This window comes from Pyxicephalus adspersus, chromosome 7 (assembly GCF_032062135.1).
Source record: "Pyxicephalus adspersus chromosome 7, UCB_Pads_2.0, whole genome shotgun sequence".
NCBI classification, from domain to species: domain Eukaryota; kingdom Metazoa; phylum Chordata; class Amphibia; order Anura; family Pyxicephalidae; genus Pyxicephalus; species Pyxicephalus adspersus.
In genome coordinates this window covers 47,663,605-47,687,531 of record NC_092864.1, presented here as the reverse complement: position 1 = coordinate 47,687,531, position 23,927 = coordinate 47,663,605, and the positions used below count along the sequence as shown (strand labels likewise).

Here is a 23,927-nt window from a genome sequence, read left to right as displayed (position 1 = left end):
GCAAGGACGATGGTTTCACCAAAGTATTCCGACTCCATTCACAAACCTAAGTAGCTATTAGTTGTTACATCTAAGATTTTCTGGCCCTTGGCTCGTGGGGGATTGGACTTGTACAGAAACTGATCAGGATCAGTGCTGGACACTGCTGTCATGAACAAGAGACCTGGATGTGTTCATAACAGCAAGGAGACAGAAAAAAAGCAGGTTGGTAAGGGGTAAAGTAAAAAGCACCGGGAAGACATCTGTGTAGAAAAGTACAATACAATGAAAACAATCATCATTAACTTGTAACTTGTCCTGTAACAGTTTTTTGACAATATCATCATATTTTGCAAAGATAGGCATTGGCAAAAGCAAAATAAAGCTGAACTCCAGGTAGGTGTAAATGACACAGAATAAATAGGTTTTTGTAATATTTCATCATTAAAGTGTGGGTGTAGGCAAAACCTGATTTGGTGAGATCTTCTGTTGGTATTAAACATACAACTTATAAAACTTTGAGACTTGAGGGTTCTCCTATATTTTTTTGTCCGTGTCCAGCTGCCATCTATCCTGCCATGGCATTCCTTCATGCTCTTGTGCCATCTCCTGATCAATCATGGTGGTATGTTTACCATTTTTCACAATATAATAATGTTTGGTGATTATGTATTATATCATATATACAAAATATTTGTTGTTTGTTTTGCATTTTGTTTCAGTAAACTGTTTTTCACTGATAAATATAGAATCATTCCCTGATGAAGAGGATTTAATCTGAGAAATGCATCGGAAATAACAAGATTGTTATCAACTGTTTGCTATAGGCTGTTATATGTTATACAATTTAGTGTAACTTGTTTTGCCCAGCTAAAGTTGTATACTGAATCAATGTATCGGGATATGAATATCCTTTTTAACTTGTATTCTGTTTCATCTCTTTTTTTTAAAGAATAATATACTATATTAAAATGTTTTTATACATTTACTATATGTGCTGCCATAAAAGTCCCATTATGTTTTTATAGTGTTTGATTGAATATTTTTTTGCTATCTGTATTCCACCACAGAGATTTACTTTCACTTCCCATCTTGGAGACACAAATGGAAGTGAGAAGAAATGTCCCCAAAGTGATCTTAGAGAACTGTCATACGAATGAGTGTCCCTCACTTCTTGCTTTAGTGACAACAAGTTTTGCATTACCCCACACTTTTTGTTTTGGTGATGATGATCAACGAAACAAACAGAGGCGCAACCTCCCAGAAGGAACAGAGTCAACAATAAAAATGACAAGGGGTGTAGTTCTTACCTTGTCTGTTCAAAAGTTAATGCAACACCAGAAATTGATTCGGCATGCCTCTTGAAGTACAGTAGAGCTCATAATGGGAGAGGAAGTAGCAGCACAAGACAAAAAAATAATAGTAGTGTAATAATAGTACTGCAATTCTCACATGATTAAAAAAAAAAGCTAATAGGAGGAAAAAGCAGTCAGCTGCTTTAACTTTACTGGCCATACAAGTTGTATTATTTAACTGAAACAGAAAAACGTTCCCACCCATGCCAGGCAGTGTTGTAATGTGTGTCAAAGCTCAAGATTTGATGGTTAGCATTACCAAAACTCCCAAATATGTATTTCATCTGTGTATTTAGCTGATTACCTGGAGTTGAGCTATAACATATTAATGAAAACATCAACCAATACTGCACCTTGGGATCACCATCTAAAAAATGCTTCTCAAAATTTTTTCTATGCACATTTTTACCTAAGTAACTGTTTGAGGGGACAGGCACTAATTCAGCATTGCGTTTAGTTTCACCACCAGTTTCATATGGACCATCTTCAAAAATCCCAAACTCCAAAAATGTGCTATTTTTGTGTTCTGCGCGAACAGTTCCTGAATGATTGAAATGGCAAATTAAAGCAAATAATGGAAAATGAGCATAACTGAACAAACAAAACAAATGTGTGAATCACAGAAACAGCTGATCATGGGAAGGTAAGACACTTGGTGAGAATGTTATGCATCAAGGTAATTTTTAAAAGAGCGCTCAAAACCCATTTTTTCAAACTTGCCTAACCGTCTTCTTCTGTCAATTGAAACCACCACTACTTCCCACCACTACATATCTCCCATCCTATTGTGTGTAAATTCCCCCACCTACTAGATTGTAAGCTGTTCGGGGCAGGGTCCTCTCCTCCTGTATCACTGTCTGTATTAGTCTGTCATTTGCAATTCCTATTTAATCTACAGCGCTGCATAATATGTTGGCGCTATATAAATCCTGTTTAATAATAAAAATAATAATAATAATAAACGAAGTAGCATATTATAATTAATATTGTATATATTTTTAGATATCTCAAAAAGAACCAAATATTTTTATATGTATATTGAGATGAATAAAAAATGAATGAATACATATTTTTTATCTGTCTGTGTATTATTTCTTTTATCTGTGCATATGTATGTAATTATACATGCATGTGACTTGTTTGTCTTCTCAACCTGTTCTATAATGAGATATCACCACCTTGCCCATTCAAAGCACAGTGAAAGCATCTAGGTAATCCTGATTACATCCTGTCAAATGACAGAGGGTTGATATCTCTGCTCTCCCTTAACCCAACACCAGTTATCTAATCTAGAATTTTGTTGCCATTTGCAACAAAAGAAGGAGAGGTGGTGGAAGAGGTAAGTATAAGATGGTAAGGGGGTGTACTTTACACACACCCTGTTATAAATGGGCAAGGTGGCAAAGTCACGTTAAATAGAAAATAAACAAGAATTAGGGTTAAAAAACCTTTGTTGCTACTTCTCTGTTTCTAAGAAAACTTCCACTATGTCCTTATGTGAATTTTCCCTGACGCTAAAAATTACTAATCTGTATATGAACCACAGTCAAAAAAAATGGAATAACAACCATGTCTAAACGTGATATTCTAATAACAAATTAGTATTAAAATTATTATTTTATAATAATAATAATTAAAAAATGTATTTACTAAAATGATATTTCCCAGTGAAAGTAATGATCATCATGTTTGATTTTGTTTTAATTATCTTGGGTGTTTTATGAAGAGATGGTCTTGAAGTTCAAAAATATTGATTTTTGTTTACAAATAGTATGCAAATTGCACTGACTTGAATATGGGCCAACCAAACTCTGCAGCTACAGACTGGCCCAATTTAAAGTCACTATTTTTGCATGCTGTATTACCAATTCCAGTTCAGAGCAGATAGACTTTATGGGACTGGTTTAGAATGAGAAATGTAAAATAACAAATAAATGTATGATTTGATATCAATGAAAAAGAAGAGCTACTTTGGGATATATTGTGTTATCTGGGCATGGCAGTAAAATTTTAGTTATTTATAAATCTTAAACAAAAAAGAAAATATTTGTGTTCTCCCTAAAAGCCAAACTCTTCCGCTTGTCATTTTCTGCTGTAAATTCATCAAAGTATCAAATTGTTTTTTTCTGCAACATTTCCTATATTATTATCTTTGTATAATAATGTAAGTAGGTAAGACAGAGATACAAGTCATTTTATGAAGTGTTCTGGTATACAAATGGCTACTATCAAGTTAAAACATCATACCTTTCCAGTTGTAAGATCCTGGAGCCCCAAACACAACATAATGATAGTCCTTTGTAAATGTTGCAGCAACACCCTGCTGGCAAGATCCAAATTTCTCGTGACCCCTGAGACGGCCTTCACAAAAATTCCATTCGCCTCCATCCATGTAATCGGAAACAGTAAGGTCTTGGCTCAGCATGTAGCATCTTCCAGTGATATCTCGAGATTCCTGGTTGGTGTTTACAAATCTTCTCCTTTCATATCGATGGGCACATGTCTGTCATTTAAATATTAACATATTAATTGTTTCACTTTTATCTATACACAGTGTATGATAACACCAGATTGCAATCACAATCACTCTCCTATTGGGTGATAGAAGCCAGACGCACATCCAATGTTTAAAATGGTTCTTTATTTACACCTTTGGGTAATAATACTGGGTGATACATTTTATAATTATGGCAAAAAAGCATCAAATTTTATAGCCTACACATTCAACCCTTACACTAGCATGTGTGCTATGGTGTAATTTGTTTCCAAAAAATGGATTATTGTTTGGTTCCTTGTGATGTGTTGGTGGCCCATTTATAAGGTACTATACTAATATACAATATAAATTGCATTGTAACAAGGTAACAGGCTGCAATAGTATGTACCCAGCCTATGAGTATTACATTTGTGTATATTGGCTTCCTCCTCCTCTCCTGCTCTTTGATTACCCCCCACAAGCTTTAGGATTATATATATATATATGACTTACAGCTAAAAACTTGATAAAGGGGTCACACTGTCCTTCTTACCATCTTAACCAATAAATAACATATTTTAGTTTAAACACAGATAGTTTTGAACGTACCACTACTTTGCCTCCTGGTCCTTGACTCTGTACACTGACACCCATCCATTGGTTTTCCTTACTCTCCTCTTGCAAGTTAACTGTTGAAAAAACACAAATTTCTTTAGACCTACCAACCAGCTGCATCACCCTACATATTTTTTTCCAGTATATCAAACTATTTGCTGGAAAACCATTGATTTCTAAATATAATGACAGTTGAAGAATTCCTTTAAGTATTTTGGAACAAATCAAATCACCAGCACAAATAGGACCCAACAAAAGCCATTTCTGGTGTCATGATGTACACAGGTTTTGTGTTGGAGTAGTAAAACCTATTCAGTCAATACCATGGAATTACCATGCAACGTTTGAGTCAGGGACCGGTTACATTTACTATCATTGAATAAATGTATTATCTTGTGATTACCTCTCTTTAATGTCGAAAACTTTATAAAAGAAAAGCACATTTATTTAAATGTTTAAATAAGGCCAGAAACATACCTGAATTATCAAAATCAACTCTTGTGCAATCAGGTGAATTTGATGCGATATCACAGTAGTACAATCCACCAGTTACATTGGCTTTCTGATTGCTCAGGGCTGCTGCTCGAGGTGCACCGACCAATAATCTGCAAATAAATGGCATCATATTAAGATTTCTGGCAGAATTAAATTAGTTAGAATTAAATATGCATTAGTACTAATATTGCTTGACCAGCAAAATCTACATTAGGACCTTAAAAGTGAGTGTAGGCAGATGTAGACAATACAATCATTTTCCTTATTCAAATACTTCAATGCATTTTGAAATATTGCATCTATCTGCACTAAGCATGTTAATACTTCCATATCAGCATTCAGAGGCAAAGAAAAGTAAATGCAAATCAAGCTTTAATGTATTACACAGTTCTTTAAAACAAATAAAGCAGGCTGATTAAACTGAAGAGCACAGAGACGATCTACCCAAAGCCATGGTATAACTTTCACCAAATCAAGCTTTTAATTTTGTCCTGAGCAATTAAAGATCTAATATTTTTGTATTCTTTTCCAGACAATATCACTGGGGGAAAAGAGCCATAGAAAAAGAATTATTGTACTCCCTGTTAAAAATACCCATCCTAGCAGACCTTTGTGCTTTACACAGACTACTGAACATGGTTGCTTTTATATATATTTCCAAATAGTGTTATTTACAATCACTTCTCCTAAATATCATACAATGTTTGTGCTCTAAACATCAAAAATCCATACTGATAATGTGTCCAGTTGTAATAAAAATACCATTGTCACCCTGACCTACAAACATTTCAACAGATATTATGTTCATTCTTTCTGAACAGAGGTTTATTGCTGGTAAGGTCACCGCTTCTAATCTTCAGTAATTGGATGTAAGAGTGATACAATAAACTCGCAGAGACTCCATCTCACCATTGACAGATGTGATGAGTGTGGACACTGAGGACTATTCACAGCCGCAGCCCTGTGTTGATGGCTGAAACTAATACAGTTAAGTGATGGAACAATTCATTGCTTAAATGAATGGAACTATTGCTGATAATTTTAATATTGACCAAGTACATCTGAAACTGACTAAACTGAAATGAATCTTATTTTATGTGCTCCTTTACAGCCATTTCTCAGCTAAGAGATATTTGTGTCACTGTGTTGGGTGTGTTATTGCATTTTTCAGGTTAAAGTTCTCATATGTATGTTGTTTATTAAAACAGATGAAATGATTAAATGATTAAAAGCTTCAGATAATGCCACTATAATCTATATAGATATACAGTATCTATCTATAAACTATATAGCTAGGAAAACACAGGAAATGCATTTTTCAAAAACAGCCAATCTTCAAAAACAACCTTTAGATGACCCTTCCTCGCCAATATCTATATAAGCAGGAGGATAGTTAGGCATAGTTATGGGATTCACATACAAATCCAGTGTATGTATGTATTTTATAGAACATACATCTTCTGCATAGTTTCATAGTCATGTCACTGTCTTTCAGAAGCTCTAACATCCCTTCCATCGTCATAAGTCACAAATATAGTCTAAAGTCAATTAGAATTACAATGGCAAAGGCAATTTGCTAGTCAATGAGCCACTGTTCCACCCAAGCACACCTGCGCTTCCCTTTTTTGTATAAATTGCCAAGGACCATTGCCTAAAGTCCATCATCTAATATACTCAATACTTCAAATACTAAATATGTCACATTCCAGGAACATAAGTGAGAAGTAAAGACTCTGACATTTCAACAGCTGACTGACAGGGCACAGGAGGGGCAGGGCTTAATTGCAACATAGAAATAAGTGGGGCCCCATACTATGTTGGTAATAGGGCAAAAGAAAAGGTGGATACATTACATTTAATATCTCGCTTTTTTTGAAAAAAAATAAATTTCATTGTAAATTATCCAAACTCCAAAATCCAAATTGAAAGAGCAAAGTAATGTCACTTGAACCTCCAATGACATTAAGTTTAATCACCAGGACCAAAATATTTTGCTTTAGTAATTATAACTCTAGACATTATGAACTGCAAGTATATTAATCTACATCGAAATTTTAAACACTAATAATTTCAGTATGCAGTCCTGTTTGGCTATATTAAGGTAAGGTTAACATGGACGGTAAAAATTGTTTTCTAAGAGTTTCCAGCACTTAAAGAATTGCGGTGGATGTTGAACAATAATTATACAATGGGTTTGCAAGGAGCATTTAAAGTGTGTACACACTTCCAATAAATGTAGTTGAAAATGAACGACTAACGTCCGATCGTCCAAGAATCGTTAACAAAAAAGAAGCGCAATGACTGACACACAACGCCGACGAATGAGGATTCTCGCTGGAAATGAACGACCGTGCTGTCAGATCTAATTGAGGGACGATCGTTCTCTATCTATTGTGTGTACGGTCGTTCAGTAATCGTGAATGTTTCTGCAATACACTTTCTCCTTTCCATGTCATTTTCTGCATCGTTCAAACGATCATATCTAGAGTGTGTATATTTTTGGTGGATTATATTTGAACGATCGTTACAGCATGTACAGAATTGTGCACAATACAATTGTTCAAATATAATCGTGCATAATCGTTGATCGGTCGTAATAGTTTGTTTTCTAACGATAGACTGACGTTACATGATGGGAATCAGATGGCTGCACTTCACGTAGACTTTGCATGCAACATCTTAAGGTTTTCTGCTCAGCTTGAACATTATAAAAAAATAGCACAAATAACTTGATGTTGATAATTGTGCGACGAACATTGAACTCAAACACACGATAAATATTCACAGCATTTTCCTAGCACTAAGTTTACAATCTCCTGAGACATCCATGCTAAAAATGGAATGTTTCAGTGGATCTTAAAAGAGATTGTATTGTTCACCTTCTTTAACTTTACTTAAAGCATAATGCAATGGAGAATCCACCTGCAATAATATGTCAACCAACCTATAGTAAATTGAGAAAATTATTCACTGTAAAGAATACGCAAATGCAAGAAATGACCATGAGTTTTGTCTGCACTTGGTCGGCTAAAGTTAACAAAGATTTATCTCGTTTATCAAGCTAAGTGAATTATCCCCTGAAAGCATATTTCACTTTGCTAAGTAAAGTCCCTTAGAAAACTAACCCCAATTTGTCTGTTTCATCTACCAGATGTGCAGTATCAGCTGTGCTTAGTCTTGTGATCCAGGCCTGATGTGTACCTGTACCTGTACCTGTTTCTTTGCCTTGAAAGTGTTTTAATACATACAACATCATACAAAAAAAACACATAAAAAACAACTATCAATTATTAAATACTCTCAGAATGAAATTCCTTCCTCTGAGCCAGAAACAAGTGTCGGCATAAGTACTTTCCAAATTGTTTGTTTGTATATGTAACTTGGCAGAGAAAAAATATCATGTTTCAAGAAGTTTTTCAACCTGTAGCACTAAATGAAGCATGTCCCAAACAACTTCCTACTTTTATGTGTTCCAGACACCAGTTTCTGCCAATGGCTGACAATGCCATGGATGAAAACTTTCACTCAGCCGTGAGTGTACTGTTTTGATATAGGTACTGACCCAAGTGGTCATGGCACCACTTTTAGGCCCAAATACATTTTTCAGAGGAGGGAAAATATACTCATACCCAAAGCTAAACTCAAGAGAGACAGTAAAACTCAAAATAATGCAGCTCTGTATTTATCAATACATTTTTAAATGTATTGTTAATGCAATCAGTGTGTACATTTAACTTGGTATCAACTTCTTGGAGACCACTATAAAGTGGAGTTCAGTTTTTAGGTGGGTGAAGCAGTGTTAGGAGTCAATCAGGAATGCTATAGTATCACAGGCTGGGAGAGGGACAAGATTTAAAATCCAAAGTTTACCTTGCAATAACTGCTAATAAAATACACTATGCTTTCCTTTTATGTGCATTCTGTTTTTAGGTTTGCTTCTGTTTTTTTAACAGTTAATATTATTTATATACATTGCATACAGTTTATTGCACTATTTTTGTGTATTTTCTTTGCCTGAGACATGGAGAAGAACAAGTGAATCAGCAACTTTGTGTTATTATTTTACAAAACCCCCTCCCAAACAAATTCAATTAGGTTGGGAAAATCCATCACTAGACTGCCAAAACAACACTGCGCTGTCTCTCCACTAATTGTGTCCCCTTTCCCATGCGGAAACATTTCATTGTTTTCAGTTGTGAGCTCCCATTGTGAGAAACTTATAGTGTGCTGAAACTGATTTGTAAAATTTGTAAAATTGCAGCATGTTCAGCCAGAATTCTATGTCTCTGGTGTAGTAATGTAATTTATGGGAGAAGGGGCATTTGAAGGGCACTAAAAGTGAACCCAATGGTTCTAATCTGCCCAGATGCAAACACTGAATTCCTACTTTTTCTACTGAGAAACCAACCACCTGGGTCCCCCTAATTTCCACTGGTTCCTCCTGCTGACCTCCACACCTTGATAGAACACAGTAGTGCAATGGAGGTCAGCCAGGGTCAGGATATATTTCCTGGATCATGATGCAGATACAGAAATTATGTATTCGAGTAAATCCAACAGCCTGGCTAAGGCCCTTACTCATCAAACTGCACTTTATAAGTGATAAATAGTGCTTAAAGCATTACATTTCCCTCGCCAATGTAATCATCTATCATTTTGGCTTGTCTTAAGCACTATTTAATGTTTTGTAAATCATATTGCAGTTTAATAAATCAAGACCTCTATGTCTGGCTAAATATACACAAGGATGTGCTAAGCTACCTGCTGCCATGTGCTTGCTAGAGTGTTGCAACGTACAATATGAGTGGGTGATCAGTAAAATAGCAACGAAAGACAGACTTAAGCTTTGTATAGATGTAGCTGGATCATCAGAGGACCTCGCTGTGGTCCCACTATGTTCGTTCCTGATAAGTCGTTCATCGATCCATCATAGTTAAATACACTGACAAGTGTTCTGACTATTTTACTATGCTTAGTGCTAGTGCCTCTGACGATTGGCACCAGAGACCAGGCTAATCAGACAACTAGAATTTTCAGAAGGCAGCAAAAGCATAAGTATAGATTTCCTTTATTTTTAAAGTGACAACTAAAATATCAATAAAAAACAATACAGTACATGTTTCCTTTACATTACAATACCACCTATATTTTTTGTTTCTAGCATATCATTCTGGTGTTTGGTCAGGTTTTGCACAAAGCAGGAAATGGCATACATTGCATTAAAGAAAGGCCTCACGTTACATAATAACACAATGCTGTATTCTGTATCATCAACAGAGCGATAGGATAAGATTTCCTGTGGTGGAACACAAACTCTACAAAGTGCAAACACCACAGCTGCTGTCTAAGCATGTGCGCAATCAGCTTACATCAAAACAAGGTACTGACTGCTCTCACCTCTACCAGTGATTTATAAACCTGGGCAGAGCCGGAGATAAGTGATGGAAAGTTTAGACTTGCCAAAAGTGCAAAAGAATTTAGACATAAATTCGCATTTATTTCCCTGTCAAAAAAGGTGGAGAAGGTGAACTGACAAATGAGATCTAATTCAAGAACAAAAATACTGCCATGTAATATTATTGTATTAGTAATTTGTATTGTTTTTTTGCAACAATTAGCTTCCAACTGCCTATTTTATGTCTACTTGGTAAATACAGTACATTTTTAAATTGCTTGCATCAATAAATCAATCAAGTACTAGCACAAATTATCATCAATAAAAAGAAAAAATTAATCAACAAATGTGAATGAACCTCACTCAGTATGTTAACATTCCTAGTGTTTTTAGTTCCTTAGTAACATGGGTTGACTTCCACATCCTCATTCATTTCTCTTTTCATTGTTGTGGTTTTGATATATGTTTTTTTCACTTTTAACAAATTCAGTTAAAAGCCACCTACTTCAAAAAAGGCTATAACCTGGGCTCCCCCACTTTGTGAGTCATTTACCTTAAACCTAAAAGCAATAAAATTAGATGATTAGGATGACAGCCCCAATGCATGTTTCTTTGAAGAAAATATAATGAACCTATATTACTATCCTGCCAGATTTACTAAAATAACCAGACATGGCCCTGACCTTCATTTAAAGAGTGTTATAGTAGAAATATTCATTGTCATTATGTAAATCTATAAGGCTTCCTCTCCCTGTGGACAGATACTAACATAATGTGGTACTTTCCAGGAAATTCCCACTGGATGGCACATAGTAAACATTATTATGCCTATACACCAGGGACTAGTAATGTCACTGAGATATAAGACACAGTGGCATACACTTAATATTTCCCAGAATACTGGAAAACACCTTCATGTTGGCTGGCACCATGCAACCATTAAGAATAAGAATAACAATAATAACAGTACAAAGTTTTATATATTATTGTTATTTTATATTATAAGGATCACCAATAAAAAATAGTGGCCAATCATGAGACCCAACAGGCATCTCATGAGAGAGAAGGGTCCTTAACCCTGTGAGCCGTTCCAAAATGAAAAAATTATATTGTTCATAAAGGCTCTGGTGGGTAAACAATGCAAAGGGGCAAAAAGAGAATAGAAGGAATGTATGGCAGCAGAGAATGGACTGTTATTATTATTATTATTTATATTAATAAACAGTATTTTATATAGTGTCAACATATGCGCAGAGTGCTTTACAAAAAAATAGAAGTAGCAAGTGACAGATATCAAGTGAAATCTACGTTTTTCCATAAATATATAAATTCAGGTTCTCTTTAAAGTTTCATCTGACAAATAAGAAATGATCAGCCTATTTAGACCCACCTAGTTGAACTGTTCTGCACTGTGCTCTGGCTGTATATATGCCGTGCGTTCCCCTCCTGTGATGAGTTGTCATGTTATTTAAGCACATGCATGCTCAGACCACAACCCTGGCCTAGAGGTTTACATTCATTCACGATTACACATGGGGAGTAACACGCAGATTCAGACTTGCACTAGTGTTAAATTAATACCAAATATTTTGCAAGAATATATTTTTAAAGAGCAAAATGTCAAAAATACAGTAGAGATGGAGTTACCAAGTCCAATAGCTGAAGATGAGTACTGTCAGACCTAAAGAAGCAGCTGGGGAAATGGTAGTGGCATCATTATGTTTTACTTAATAGGTAATTTTTTTTAGCTTAATTCACATAGTGTTTTTTAGTGTTCACAGGACGTGGTTACTAATTACCAACCTACCAATAAATACCACCCTTATGCTCTATCATTTAAATTAATGGGAGGGTTTATATTATCATGAATTTTCTTTGGCTGTTGTCAGGTAATCAGCAACCACAGCAATGGATTCTTTGTTCTCAGGTGCTTTTCGGCATCTGGCGGTCGGTTGCTACCTCAACCAGTTTGCCTGTCAACCACTATTGACAAACTCCAATGGTTGAGAAGCTGTAGCCTCACAAACATCTATGTAAACCTAGACATAAATAACTAATATGTTTCATCTTCTTATCCTCATCTACATTACAACCTATTTATAAACTTTCTAATGTAATTAAATATTCTGTATATTCTATAGTATTTTGTATGCTATATTTTTTCGTTAGTCTACGCAGCAGCTGCTGATCCACAGGCCAGTAACCATACTCTGCTCAGATTACAATGACAGTACTAGTCTGAGCACACAGGTCACTATCCCAACAGCATGGAACAGATGGCTGTGTATGTAACAGCGCCATGTGAAATGTAAAGCTCACCGTCATTATGGCTAACAGTGATTTGAGAAGGGATGAGGTGCAGATGGATCTTCAAACAGCAATCTGCTATCAAAGGCACAACCCAAAACATACAGAACTAAAGTTACGCACACTCTAAAAACTAGTGTGTGTACAGCGGTCCTCCGACATTGTTTATCAATCTGTTCTGGCAAAGCAGTAAATGACTGAGTCGGGGTGACCACTGTACTTTCCTATAGAGGAGAGAAATGCTGCTCCCTCATCCTCTCCCCTCCCCTCTACATAGACCTAAAAAGCGCTGTACAGCACTTGCCAGTCACTGGAAATGATCGTGAAAGATGTTTTCCAGCAACAGTAATCTGATGTCTGTACAAGGCTTTTCTCATACCAATCAGATTCAGCCTGTAAGGAAGTCTGCATGGAATTTCTGATACATGCAGAATAGAGAAAAGGTTACACAACACAGTCTTATGGAAAGACACTTCCATTGACTCTGAGAGGTGAGCTCTGGTTTCCAGCTAAAGCAATTTACAATGAATAAACACAGGCAAATTGAGTAAATTTTCAGATCATAGCACAGTTGCAGTGTTTGCTAAAGGTGCATTGAAGTGATGTGCAATTGTGTTTACGGTTGATTTATACATGTTCATTATAATTACATTGCATTTTTGTAAATGAGGCATATCTTACTTTCCTTCACCTAAATTGGCAGAATGAATAATAAGTGCATGGTGGCTGCAACTTAAAAGCATAAAAAAGGTGTTAACTGGAGCATGCTGTGTTTGCATTTTTTGTAGAAACTACAAAAATAGTGAATTGTGAAAGCAAGACAGAACCTTATCACCTGGCAGAAAAATGTGTTTCTGCTGGAAAAACCCCAGCATCAGATTTATTTAGACATATTATATTAACCCCATTCACCTTCACTTTCCTAAAACAACAGGTGTGAGTAAAGATGATTCTGAAATTGGCTCTTAGTAAAGACCAAGTCTGATACATCTCCTCTTATCTTCTGCACTCCAAGTCAGTGTTAGGATACCTGTGGCTATTTTTCAGCCGTGTGTCCTAAAATGAGAGTGCAGCATGTGCATTTTTACTGGAAAACTATTTCCAAGCACTAATCCGTCACACATCCTAACATGTAGGGACATGCTAGTTCAGGACTATGTGGAGATAAGAAAGGTGTGAGACTTTTACTAGGCTTTAAGTACATGAATGCTAAGTAATGTGTTAGGCTTCATACAGACATCTGATGGACATTAGTGAATTGTCACTGGAAATGATCTTTCATGATACAGTGACAGGAGAATGAGTGCTGTATACACAACGCCATTTTGTTCTATGAAGAGGGAGGATGGGTGAGCAGCGCCCTGCTGTGCTCTCCTCCATAGGAATGCATGACGGTCAGTCCCAACCCGTCATTCCTTATTCCGATGTGGAAAATCGATAAATGACATCAGAGAACCGCTGTACACGTTATATTTTCGGTAAAGATGAGCATGACCCATTGGGCCTGATTTATTAAACTCTCCCAGGCTTCATCAGTAAAGCTTTGTGATCCAGCAAACCTGGACTAGATCTGGTACAGGATTCCAAACATTTGCTAGCAAATAGCAAATGATTTTGAAGAAATCCATTCCAGGTTTGCTACATCACCCAGCTTCACTGATGAAAGTGTATCCTTTCCAGCCTTGGGGAGTTTTGTTAAATCAGGCACATTATCCCAGGCAATAATTAAATGTGACATTTACAATCATATTACCTCTCAAAGAGATAACATTATATTTTTTTAAACTGCTGTATATTATGACACTTATACAGTATATGATTAAGGAATCCAGAAAAAAAAGAAACATTAAACTATAAATCTTAGCAGTCTTTAAACAATAGAAAGAACATGCACTGCCACCCAAACAACAATACATATAACATAACATGCCATAAATGGTGAAAATAAAAATCCCATAACAGTCTATCTGAGGACAAAGAAAATGTCTTGTAGTGCTCAACAATCACACGTCAGAGGGATCAAGGAGGACAACCATGACACACACAAGATAATACCAAGTAGTATCTCTTAGAAAAACATTCCAAGCCACAGACAAAACACGTTTTTGTCTTTATAAACTGCTATCTATGACTGTTACTTTCCAGCACATGTTTCAAGTGTTTTCCAGCAAAAATAAATCAACAAATCAGAGCTGTGTCTATTTCAGGGATATCTACATGTAGTCATTAGGTGTAGACGGTACATTTAAAGCAAAGCTTCTAGGGAAAAAGAAAAGTCAGCTTTCCAAACCAACTAATTTCCCTGTGCATAGTAGGCTTGGAAAAGACTGTAAACAAAATTTGTCCCCACCAAAAAAAAACTAAAGAAAAAAACAACCCTGGCCCAGATTTCTGACACTTCCAAGGGGCATGAGCCTAAACCCCCCCAAGAATGTACTTAAGCCCTTTGCAATAGTGCATTCCAAAGAGAGTTCAATATTAAAAGAAGGCTTGGTGAATCAACTTTGCCACCTGAAGCAGTTCTGGACCAATGTAATTTTTTTTTTGGATGACATTCTTGCTTTCAAAATAGTTTTTCAATTTTTTTTGTGCTGGGGAAGCAAGGGCTGGGAGAAATTTCAAGAGTGATATGACAGCAGGGTCTATCCTGACAGCAGTTTTCCACCAATCAGATGAGAGATTAAATGATGTCATATAATACAAAATGTGGCCTGGGCTTCAAAAAATGTGCAAAGTCTTAAAGTTTACCACAGTGGAAGAGCATATACCCTTTCCACCAGCTCCAGAGATGAAATCTTGCTCTTGGTGTTGAAGCAGTGGCTTCTCTGTCCCTTGCGTCTCCTGTAAGTCAAGGCTAAAACTATCCAATCAACCGCTAGCACAAGTTTTGCTGACTGCAGAGCTATTGGTTAGAGTACAAGACACATCAGAATTTGCTGAATTATTTAAATTATTTGCTTAGATGTAATCAAGGATCTATGCAAAGAATGCCATTTCAATGTAATTATCAATGTTTGCAAAAGTAGACTGGATGGCTTGCTAAACATAACAATACAAGGATCCCCTCCTGTCAGTGGAAACAATCATGAATGACCATTTCCAGCAACATAAATCTAACATTTGTGCAAGGCTTTATACCACATCAATTGCACCTCTAACTATCCATCCAGTCATAGTAAACACATAATGCAAGTGGCAACACATTTCAAAATGTAAAATCACATATGTAATAATGCTGTCATCTGAGTTTTATATGAACTGTAAGTAAAGCATCCTTTATCTAATCCCTGAAGACCTCTCGGTTTACAATCATCATTAAAAATGCAGCGGAAAAAGGGTGAGTGATAAAGTGATCACTGTAAACCAGGATGTCAATAATGCAGAGCAATCCATCACATGCTTTGCATAATTAAAGAGCATTAAATATGGGAACCTAATTGACATTATTTGAAGTTTGGTTTCTCTCCAGTAGCCTGAGTTGTAATTTGTAGTACAATATAAAACGATTGCATATACTTGCTGTGAAGGAGCCCTTAGAAGGAATTAGTAAAGTAGTTTTGTTTACTCCTTTTAAGGTTTACTAAAGAAGTTGAAAATGTTTGCTTTAGAAAATAAGATAAAGCTGCTTTTCCCCAAATTACCCAAATGATTTTGCATATTGTTATGGACTAGTTCTCATTTTTTTCCTTGTTTGGGTAATAGAAGTGAACACAATTTAATTATATTCAATAAGTAAAATGAACATTTTCTGGTCCTTTTTTTTATTTACCTAATTCTTTTCTCAAAATAGCAAAATGGCATTCCTGTCTGTGCAGCACATGGGTCCCAGGTTCAAATCTCAACCAGGACACTAACTGCATGGAAATTGTATGTTCCTCTTGTATTTGCATGGGTTTACTCCCTCATTCAAAAATATGCATGGAAGTTAGGTAAGGTAGTTGGTTTCCCCCGAAAATTGGCCCTAGACTGTATTAGTGATATATAACCCTTTGAGGGACAGTTAGTGGCATAAATTATAAAGTGCGGCATAATATGTTGGTGCTATATAAATATAAGATACTAATAATATAGGATAACATCAGCAGAGTCCATGCAACTTTTTAAGTTTATATGTACAATGTGCCTGATTTATTAAAGCTCTCCAAGACTGGAGAGGATACACTTTCATTGGTGAAGCCTGGGTGATCCAGCAAATCTGGAATGGATCTGGTCCAGGATTAAAAACAAATGCTAGCGAACAGCAAATGACTTTGAAGAAATCCATTGCAGGTTTGCTGGATTACCCAGCTTCACTGATGAAAGTGTATCCTCTCCAGCCTTATAGAGCTTTATTACATCAGCACCAATGTGTTTAATACAGCAAATTACGTTGAACATAAAAGTTTGTACATTATTACCATCTTTTAACCATCCTTACCTACCGCAGTCATAAACTCAGGAGAAAGCAAGTTAGCCTACCAGCATGTTCTTGGATTGCATAAAGTAGCCCGCATAAACATAGGGAAATAACACATGAAGTTAGCACCCTTGGTAGGAACTAACTGTAATCCCTAAAGACAGTAAATCAAATATGCTTACAGTCCAGAATTGAAACTTACTGTCCCATATTTCCTCCTCGTCATATATCTGCCATATTTATGGTCTTTTCAGTCCTGCTCACATTTTACTAGTAGTTATATGCGAGCCATGCACATGGATAGCACCCATTGGATTCATTCAATAAGACTCTGCAAAAAGTAACTGGAAATTTTTTTTACAGCACTCAGGTAAGTGAAAAGTTGATTTCTGATTGGTTGCTATGTGAGAAAACCCACACCTTTCCCAATCATTTCCTTTTACATTTCGATTTGTATTTTAGCTATCAGCTCCAGTATCTCCAGGCAGACAGCAATTTGCCGTAACATCAATCAGTTTCAATATATTCTGTTCCATTGGTATGCAAAGTGTGCAGAAAGTAAAAGCATTGCATTTTCTATACATTCACTTTACTGGAATGTTCGCCGAACGTGTGCAGACAAGAACAGAGACACTGACATTTATGCACAGGCCAGACATTATTTATCTTGTCTTTTTCTTTATTTAACCAGGCCTGGCTGTTAAAAGCCTCGTTATCAGCGTCAATGTGCCAGGGATGTGCTAACCAGATTTGCCTGTTACCGTGGCAACATGCACTCTGCTCAATATGACATGGCGTCAGACAAAACTTAGCCAATCACATGTAATAAATGTGAAATCAATTCTGCAGTTTAGTTTGGAAATAAAATAGAATGATGTGGGTTCTAAAGGTCTCAGTGCAGAAATCTAAAACAGAATTAGCAAGCATGTGAAAGGTTTGGCGAGACAAAAGTGATAATATATAAATGGGATTTTAGAGGAAAATGCTTTTAATGTCCATATGAAGAAACTCAACTTTGATTTCTAAGTACAGGGTAGAAAATATAATCTAGCGAGTTGCCATGGGCAACAACAACATGCAGCAGTTTATTTATGGGGGTCAAGGTCATTTTAAGGCAACCTGGTGAAAAAATAAGTTCCCTTAAAAATGACATCCCTGTAATAAAGACTAATATTACTAATAACAAATATTCTTCTATTCTGCTGCTCTGGTGAAAAAGGATTTATTTCTGAAGCCTAAAAGTGTCTTTCTATGTTCTCCCCCAAGTGTTTAATGGTTCCTTCCATCGCTTTCCACATCACCAACTTGGTCATGATGTGCATGCTAGTGGGAGGAACCACTGAGTTCTATGGGGGCACAAGGAAATGTTAGTCTCTCTGTAGCTTTGGAGGAAGATTACTTTTCAAATAAAGACAAGTTAAATTTAAATTTACAGTATTTTAGATAATAAGTATTATCTAAAATACTGTAAATACTGTATTTTAGGAAATAACTTACCCAGTCATTTTGGAGCCCTTTAAAGGCCTATATCCAAGATTCCAAACTAAAGCCTGTGATAAAGGGTTTTTGTTTGCTTCAAGCAAGTTTTACTTGGCAATATAAGTGCATATAAAAAAAGATTGAAGATACATATACAGGCAAAATAAAATAAATAAATAAAGTATTGGGGATAAATGTAAACATAAAACAATTGTGTCAGGATAGGACAAGGCCTTAATGCCCCATATATACAATCTCTACCGCTGTTGCTATGGTAAATAAGAATTGCTCTACATAGGAAAATGAAGCTTTTTGGTAAAAATGTACAATAACACAATACAAAACATGCCCTACATAATGCAATTTCAAGACATCTTCCATTTAAATTGTGTTATGCCACCAGAAGGAACAATCAATTGTAAAAAGAGAACACACACTGGCATTAACAAAATGTTGTAAAAAGAAAATCTTAACCATTTTTTAATCTCAAACTTAAACTGAACCAATGAGATTCAGTAGTTGGTCAGGGCCATTTCATTCCTATTTGCGTCTCCGTTATGACAATTAAGCGCCCAAAATATTCATGGGGTTGGAAACATGACAATAAAAAAATTTAACACCGTCCAACAAAGTCCCAAAAGTAAACTGTCAATAACAAAAACATGAAGGGCTGCATTGCTGACAATATGCGAGTGACCTGGACGAAATGACAATAACATGTATGCAGATCAGGTGTTGAGTTGTTGCTGCTTGTTCTAGGTTGGCATCTATTAGGCTAGAAATAGCCAAGCAACTGGCATTTTCTAAGATACATGAACAATGGCAGTCAACATTTCTGTCAGTTAAGGTTTTTTTCAGGAACAGGAGGATAGAGCTCGTTCTTCCTGCCAGCTCATACATCTGATTGTGACATGCAAGTTAGTGAGAAGTTAGTGGTGGGAGGAGATGGACTCCACACCCCGGAAGTGGTAAATACCTTCCCTGGGGATGCAGAAATGCAAAGTGTTGGAGAATGACAACACAGAAAGGTAGATACAGGCCATGCCTAATTTTGTTAGGATGTGCTAACATTAAACATATTGGGAGTAGGTCTTCCTACAGAGCAGTTTACCATTTGAGTGACCTACTAAGCAAACTTACAGAAATATATTCCTATTTTGTATAATATAATAGATACAACACACTAATATAATGAAACCACAACAGCCACTTTTGAGAACCGTGGATCAATACAACATTAAACAAATAAACAAAGGATTTTCCTTTCCTTATGCAATAAATCACAAACCATTAAGAAATGCAGAAGTATTTCCCCACCCATCATAACTTGCCTTTAAAGCATCCCTAAATCACTCAATCATGTCAGATGGAATGTGAGATTTAAAAAGAAGAAATTTACAGCAGGTTTGTGCTGAGTGCGGAGTGCAGCCCTTCATTTCACCCTGAGAGATTCATTACCCTTAGTCCTATCCTTCCTTTACACATGTGAATGACGAGAATAAGATCGATACTTGCAAAAAGTCATGAAATGAACACATCTTTACCTTGTGCAAGCTAAATGAATTTCAATATTACATAAAGCTAAACTCCAGCTGGTAGATGAGTAAATTTATATTTATAAAAAACATTTATAGGAATTGTTTTACCTGTCAAAGGATTTGTAATTTAGTGTAGCCAGTGTTGCAGTTCAGGTACCCCTGCCCCTCACGTCCTCAACCACCACTGCACAATGTTGTCAAGAATACCTTCCACCACCCAGAGCTGACTAAAGACGTAAAGCCCAAAGTGATCAGTCATGGCCCTGTCAATCTTTATCTGACTACTACTGGGCATGTCATATTAGGATGAAATCAAGACTTTCACATTCCTATCACAATTACATTTCTTCATTCCTTAAACTTCGTACACACATCATATAATAGACACTTCATATCTGGTGAAAATCTGACATGTGTATAACAGTTCCCCAATGTTGTTCATCATTTCACCACAGCATATTGGTGAACAACCTACTACGAACAACTGATGTGGAGGATAGTACAGCAGGTGCCACCAGGGCAGATTGATGAACAAGGCCCTTGAACTGCTGTATCCATGTCAGATCAATCACATAGGGCCTGATTTATTAAAGCTCTAGAGATACACTTTCATTAGTGAAACTGGGTAAACCAGCAAACCCGGAGTGGATCTGGTCCAGGATTCTAAACATTTGCTAACAAATAGAAAATGACTTTTAAAAAATCCATCCCAGATTTGCTGGATCACCCAGGTTCATTGATGAAAGTGTATCCTCTCCAGCCTTGGAGAGTTTCAATAAATCAGCCCCACAGGGGTAACAGTGGTCTTCCTATATCAAAGTTGTGTAAATATTGAATACATACAGGCAAAACAATTTGGGAACTACAACCAAAAATCATTCTATGTATGGTATAGAAAGGACTTATTAGGTCTTTACTGTAAAAGGGAACCTAGGTACATGTAAGTCAGATACTATTCTCTGAACACTCTAATGGAGCACAAGGGTATAGTCAGCTCCCTGTCTTCCTGCTGATTGTTTAAACAGAATTAGTCATCACAATGGCAACTCCACTGACTTCTATTGCGGGGGTTAATTCCATTCAAATAAAAGAAACTGTAAGCAGTATGTTCAGTGCCTTGTTCAGATTTGGATTTAGCTGGGATTTAAATCACATTGTTTTCTGCTATTCTGATCATGTAGTAGCTGCCCCATATGTGTGTGGGCAATCCTGATAAACATTCATTTGCTAACTCAGGTCCACCATGCTAATCCAAAGGGCGGTTAACTAAGCAAACCCTAAAGATCTAAACCCAAGAACAAAATGTTAATATAATGCAGCTTGCATACCTGTCTTTAGATGTGGTGGCTGCATTTCATTGTCATCATCATCATTGTTTTTATCATTCAAGCTAACAAATAATTTTAGTAAGTAAAGAAATGCATACTGATACTGCTGAAACTTTGTCCTTGTCACTTTAGCTGAACTAAATGCATGAAACATGTTATCTTCCTTCTGTAAACACCAGCCCCACGTGTAATTCAATGATGTGAGTGGAGGACATGTAAGTCCAGACAGGGTGACAACCATGGATCTCCCTACAAGTACAGTGGAGGAATAGGCACAGCCCAGGAGAGAAAGTAGGGTATTTCCTGGATTATCAAGTGAAAATATAGAGAAAAAGAAAACTAAATGGACCTACCTATTTTAGGACTGGTAAGAGTTTACATAAACTTTGAGCCTCAAAAAAATCTCAGCAAGAGAACGCCAGAAAACATAGGGATATTTTTCAATGAACCATCAGGATTTTTATTGAATAGGAATGTGCCACCAACTAGTATATATTATTTTTCTGTTATATTTTGAATGATCATTCTATCTATAGCTTTTCATAAAATAAATACATTGAAAAACAATAAATATTGTAATGGATTTCCAGTAAATGAGTGGTATCCAGTAATTATTTCACAACTGTATCAAGATGAGAGGACAGATTGATGTAACAATGTAACCTCTCAAAGTTCCTGCCTAGTTCATGGAATGACTTTCCATCATGTTAATGTTTTTCATATTTAAACTCATACCAAACACACCAAAATAAACACACATGGTGCAGGGATTTACAAACAACTGGAGGTTATTCATTTTTTTTTTCAACAATGAACGATGCATTTTATTGTGTTACATAATTTCAAACACATCTTTGTTATATCTTGCAAAATAGTTTTGTTAAAGGTCAGTTTTCATCTCCTTCTCATGTGCCCACTGAGCTGAAGCTAGAAGCTGATTGGGTACAGAAGTTTATTCTTCTAGCTATATGATTCCCTTTGCTCTGATCACCCATATTTAGAAGTCAGATCACTGGGCATTTCTATATAAATAAAGAAAGTGACAGAAGTGGCGAAGGGAATATAAAACCTTTATTATTTGGAGCATAATAAACTTTATGTATTCTAAAATGTTCTGTGTTCTTTCTACAAAAAATCTGCAAGATAGTTATGAGAAGTGGGGGACTTCTCTTTTGAGATTGTGTACAGGAATGGTATCTAAACAATAATTTGACAACGCTCACTCACTGTACTCTATGGGGGAGATTTTCGTCATGGGACTACAAAACAGCCCTTTTATCATCCTCATATTATAAGTGGATGTGTGCAATAGTCCACAGTGCAGAATAGGCAGAACTAAGCACTGGTGCAGCAGAAGCAAAGTGCACAGGAAGGATGAACTGGTACTTTACTAACATCCTGCTCTTTAAGAAAAACATGAAAAGGTGCATGTATTGGGGAGATCAAATTTTAATTTGATGTCAGCTGCTTTAAAAATTGAATCACTGCAAATATAGTTTACAAGCTGTCTTTGGAAGAACAGCACAAATGGCGGAGTGCACCAGCATAAAGCCTATTGAAATGCAATGTCTGCCTGCTCCAGTGCTAGGCTCAGTCATTCACAGTGCTGACCTTTTGTTGTCCTGGAATTCCCTTCTAGCCAATCGCACAGGTCTTGTGTACACGTAGGCATGAATGTCCCAGCACTGTGTACAAAGCAAGTCACACAGATTTCATGCTCATTACACAGCTGCTATGGAGAAAACAAGCGCTGCAAGAAATGTCTAGAAGGGAATTCTATTACAGCCCAAACAGGCCGATCAGTTGTCATAGGCTGAATGCCTAATACATGGCAGGCAAAGATTTTTGCTTACACTTGAACTTGATCAATAGATGCAAACATGCCCAATCTATCCAGAACAAATCGGAACTTAAATAACTTCTTAATGACTAGCTGGCTCAGTTTTACTTCTGATCCAATCATAAAATCTGATCATAAATGAAAATAAGTACCAGGCTTTAGAATATTGGTCTAGAGTCTGATGGTTTCACATTCAGATTGTGAGCTCTGAGGGACAGTTAGTGACATGACTATGGATATTGTAAAGTGGTACAGAAGATGTCAAAGCTATTTAAATTACTAAATATATTTATGTCAACCACACTATATTGTGCGCTGAACTTCCAAGCTACCAATCAGATCAACTTTTAATACTTTAGCAAAGTTGTTGATTGGCTGCTGTGTTCTTGTTTAAATGTTGCTTAGTATATTCATTCACATTAATTCCAGTATAAAGTGTTTAATCCAAATATTATTATAACAATATATTATTATTTTGTCTATGTTTTCTTATCCCAGTGACAACAATTTATTTTTCTACAACCAAAAATTTCACACATCATTGCACATCCGGTAACTCTAAGAAACATCCCCCTTTTTGGAGAACAGGCACAAAAACATTCAAACATGCACATTACAAACACAATTTCCTTTGGTGGTAACAGTGTCTGTAGCATGAAACACAACTAATCTAGGGGTTCTTTGCTGGATAGGAATAAAACAAAAATGTTTGCTTTCATCAGCA

The 23,927-nt window shown here is 36.2% G+C and overlaps 1 protein-coding gene across 3 annotated transcripts in view; it reads right to left on the bottom strand.

The window, feature by feature from the left end:
• ITGA6 (integrin subunit alpha 6) overlaps positions 1-23,927 on the bottom strand; it is a 58,430-nt gene that overhangs the window by 29,309 nt on the left and 5,194 nt on the right. For 2 of the 3 annotated variants that reach the window (XM_072418336.1, XM_072418337.1), the window contains exons 2-5: positions 4,903-5,030; positions 4,420-4,499; positions 3,582-3,837; positions 1,744-1,875 (exon numbers count right to left, since the gene is read on the bottom strand). In XM_072418336.1, the coding sequence (XP_072274437.1) occupies positions 1,744-1,875; positions 3,582-3,837; positions 4,420-4,499; positions 4,903-5,030 (596 nt within the window). Of the gene's footprint in view, positions 1-46; positions 164-1,743; positions 1,876-3,581; positions 3,838-4,419; positions 4,500-4,902; positions 5,031-23,927 lie in introns of all 3 variants that reach the window. The other variant, XM_072418338.1, reaches the window with a different exon arrangement.